This window comes from Aplysia californica, unplaced genomic scaffold (assembly GCF_000002075.1).
Source record: "Aplysia californica isolate F4 #8 unplaced genomic scaffold, AplCal3.0 scaffold00194, whole genome shotgun sequence".
NCBI lineage: Eukaryota > Metazoa > Mollusca > Gastropoda > Aplysiida > Aplysiidae > Aplysia > Aplysia californica.
This window is the reverse complement of record NW_004797464.1, coordinates 205,807-209,405: the sequence shown is the minus strand read 5'-3', so window position 1 is coordinate 209,405 and position 3,599 is coordinate 205,807. Positions and strand designations below refer to the sequence as shown.

Below are 3,599 nucleotides of genomic sequence, written 5' to 3'. Positions count from 1 at the left end.
ATGCATAAATGCATACATAAATACACATTATTACACAAATACAGAACAGTTTACAAACAATGCCACTGTCGGTCGCCACTGTGCAGCGCTCTGAGTAAAGTATGCTTTTATTTCAAATCAGGTTTGGTTTTCGTTTGTTGACCGTTTGTATATATAAGGGCATTTCTAGATAGAATGTAATCATAAAATAAGTGGCACGACTTGGTGGAATCAGGCACTGGTAAATTTTTGGGCATATGGAGTTATTGGTATCATCTTAGAGCTTGTTCTTTTGCTTTCCTTTTGGTAAAAAAAATATTCATCTATGTTGAATAGAAGTCGAGATATTTGTGATTGAAGGAGGTGGGGTCACCTGGTTTGAGATGAAAAATTAGTGAGAAAATGGCCGCCAAATATTAGTTATTTCCTTAGCTTAAGAGTCTTTGGTAACAAAAAATGTATATTTTTAGGCCTTTAATCAACGTTTTTCAGTAAAATCCACACTGAAATGAGTTCTTTAAAAGGCATGAAAAGTGTTGAGCAAAAAAAAAGAAAGAAAAATTGATAAAAATTCACAAACCTGCGGGAAAATGCAAGTTTCTTCACTTCTATTATTTTTGACGAGAGCCTGATTCCACAACGCTGTCTCACATATATTACATTCTCCAACACAGGTTTGACTTTCCTTTGATGATTTCTGAGCTCCAGAGGGCCGATAAAGATATTCCTGAGCATATCCTGTGTGCTGACAGTCTAGAGGCTTTCCGCACGTTAGACGGACTCAGCCCTCTGTCTGAATTCTTGAAAGGGAAAAGTCAACAAAGGAAACGAGCTCAACAGTTTAAAATATCGAAAACACCAGAAGATGAGAAGGAAACATGGAATGCTTCTGTCGTTTCAGTTCGTAGCCCCAGAAAAAGTGCTTCAACCAAAAATGATCCGGTGTCGCCTGTGACACAATTTGGGCAGCGACTCTCGTTGGAAGAGCAAAGCGGGTCGCCAGCAAGAAGATACGTCCCTTCTGGCAAAGGTGTAGAGGATGTGCGATATTTCGATGAGCATACGTCCGTCAGTAGACGTGCTGTTAGACAACAGGAACCACAGATCCAAGAGAGACAATTGAAGACCTCCCGACACACGGAGGGCGAGGGACTGCGACGTTTTCAAAGTTCCTATGTCATCCCCGATGAACGGAGATACGACCAGATGTATGAGACACGAACAAGCAGTACACAAGTCCGGACAACGCGCCAAGTTGTTGCCCCGAAAACAGCTACGGACAGGCCAGAGACCGCCTCGGCCGTTCTACCACGGCGTGGGTCATCAGAGTTAGGCGACCATAAAGGTAGTTATTATAGGAGGCCAGGGACACCCGTGGAAAGAAGAGATCTGCCAGAAGCAAGAGATGACTCAGATGAGGAGGACGCAGACGAGGACACAGACGAGGACACAGATGTGGACACAGGTGCCAGCGATAAGTCCCGGGACGGCTCGGGGGAGAAAAAAGAGTCCAGTAAGGAGGTGTCATACAAACTCTCAGCCGTTTATTCCCGAATGTTTGGGCAAGAGCCCGATGTGTCCCACACGGCGGAGGATGATTGCTTGACCATGCTGAAGATTGTGCACGTCTTGTCGAGAAAGTTTATCGAATGGTGTGACGCTAATGCAGTCCCACTAAATTCTGTGGATCCCATGTACTAATTCGGGATGTTCCCATAATTTTTACAAATGTAGCTTTCTTGTCGAAACATTTCATTGAATGGTATAACGCAATAAATGCAGCCCCACTAAACACTATGGATCCCATGTACAGATTCAGGACATTCCCATCTTTGTTTCTACACATTTGAGCGCTCCTGGAAATATTTCGGATATTTTGAATATCTCCACTAAATTTTTTATTGCATATTATATTCGAGAGTCGGTTTTAAAAATATATCAAGATATAATATTGTAAAAACTTGTGAAAATAGTTTCCCTAAGAGAAAGTTGGATAGCTCTATGTTGTTTTCTTCACGAGAAAACAACTTGAATGTACGGTAGTTTTCAACATACATGTATTTGTCATAGTCATTTTATTTGTACTTACTTTGCATTAAGATTTTTAAATAGTGCGTAAGTGTTTGTAGAAGTGTCTGCATTGGTGTGATATTGTGTATTTTGGTAACTTTGATAATATATTCTTTGTACTTACTTACCTCTCTCTCTCTCTCTCTCTCTCTCTCTCTCTCTCTCTCTCTCTCTCTTGCCCTTTTTAACTCCCAGTGGAGCATAGGCCATCAACAACATTTCTCCAGCGAAGTTTGTCCTGTGCATCTTTTTCTAGCTGTTTCCATGATGTCCTCACCTTTTCCATTTCCGCTTCCTAACTTACCTACTTACTTACTTTACTTTATCCGTTCTCTTATACCTCTATGGCGTCGTGGGGAGAAAGAGCTTTTTGTCTCTAGCAAGTTGAGTGGTCTGGCTCGGCGGAATGTTGTATGTTTTCAGGGTATCCTTCACACCTTTGATCCAGGTCTCCCTTGGTCTACCTCTTGACTTGTACCCTCATATTTTATTTTTGTAGTACGCTTTACTGGCATGCTGGTGGGGTGTCATACGTGTCAGATGTCCAAACCACCTGATTGTTTGCCTCTGAATGTAGTGGAGGACATGTGTTGTTCCTATCATTTCTATGATCCTGTTGTTTCTGACCATGTCCCGTCTGGTTTTGCTGATGACTCTCCTCAGACATCTCATCTCTCAGGGGGTTATCTTACGTTCCAGACTTTCGGTCAAGGTCCATGTCTGGCACTGGTAGGTCAAGGTGGGGATGAAGATAGAGTTAATGAGCTTGGCTTTGGTCTCAATGGGGATGTTAGGATTTTGAGAAGTGGGGCAAGCTGGTAGCTGACATTGTTTGCCTTGTGTACTCTCGTCTCAGAAGATGCTACCAGGACACTAATTTTAACTCGCTGACTTGTTTCATTGGAGTTCCGTCGATGCTGATGTTCAGGTTGCGATGTGTTCTGCTGATATTCAATGTCTCCATTTTGCTTTTGCTGATCTTCATGCTGAACTTTTGACATTGTGTATTCAGCCTGTCTGTGTGCTCTTGAAGTTGCTCTTCTTTCACATATGCCAGGCTTTGTTCATCCGCAAACAACATCTCATTCAGGTCTTTCGGGTTGGGGTTTGTTTCTTTCGTAGTTTTGTCCATGTATATGATGAAAATCAGCCGTGATACCACACACCCTTGTCTCTCTCCAGATGACACGTCGAGTCCGCTCTTTTCTCCGATTGTTTTTTTTTTAGCAATAAATAATCCACGACCGGCTTGCTGGGCCGGTCGTAGCTTCACCAGAGCCCCGATAGCTGGACGTTTCAGGGTGACCCGGGATGGCCTCCATGGCTACCGTAGCGGTCATGTGAGTAAAATTCAAGCCATACATTTAGCAAAACTTAACAATCCCCTACTTTGTTCGGTTCATTTGGGGGTCGTTTTCTAGCGGCTTCTGTGCACACTATAAAGAGAACCCTGCCCAAACGTGCGGCCTTGAAAATTCCTGCATGTGGTTGAATGATGCATTTGATGTTAATGTACATCTTGTCAGCTTTACTTCTCCTTTCATATTGAA

General features: G+C 42.8%; 1 protein-coding gene across 1 annotated transcript in view; it reads left to right on the top strand.

Moving 5' to 3' along the window:
* The window catches only part of LOC101851949, a gene marked incomplete in the record, with an annotated part of 10,204 nt that extends 7,967 nt beyond the window's left edge, over positions 1-2,237 (top strand). Inside the window, 1 exon segment of the mRNA XM_013082791.2 lies at positions 654-2,237. Coding sequence (XP_012938245.1) covers positions 654-1,680 — 1,027 coding nt within the window.
* Positions 2,238-3,599: the final 1,362 nt, after the last annotated feature.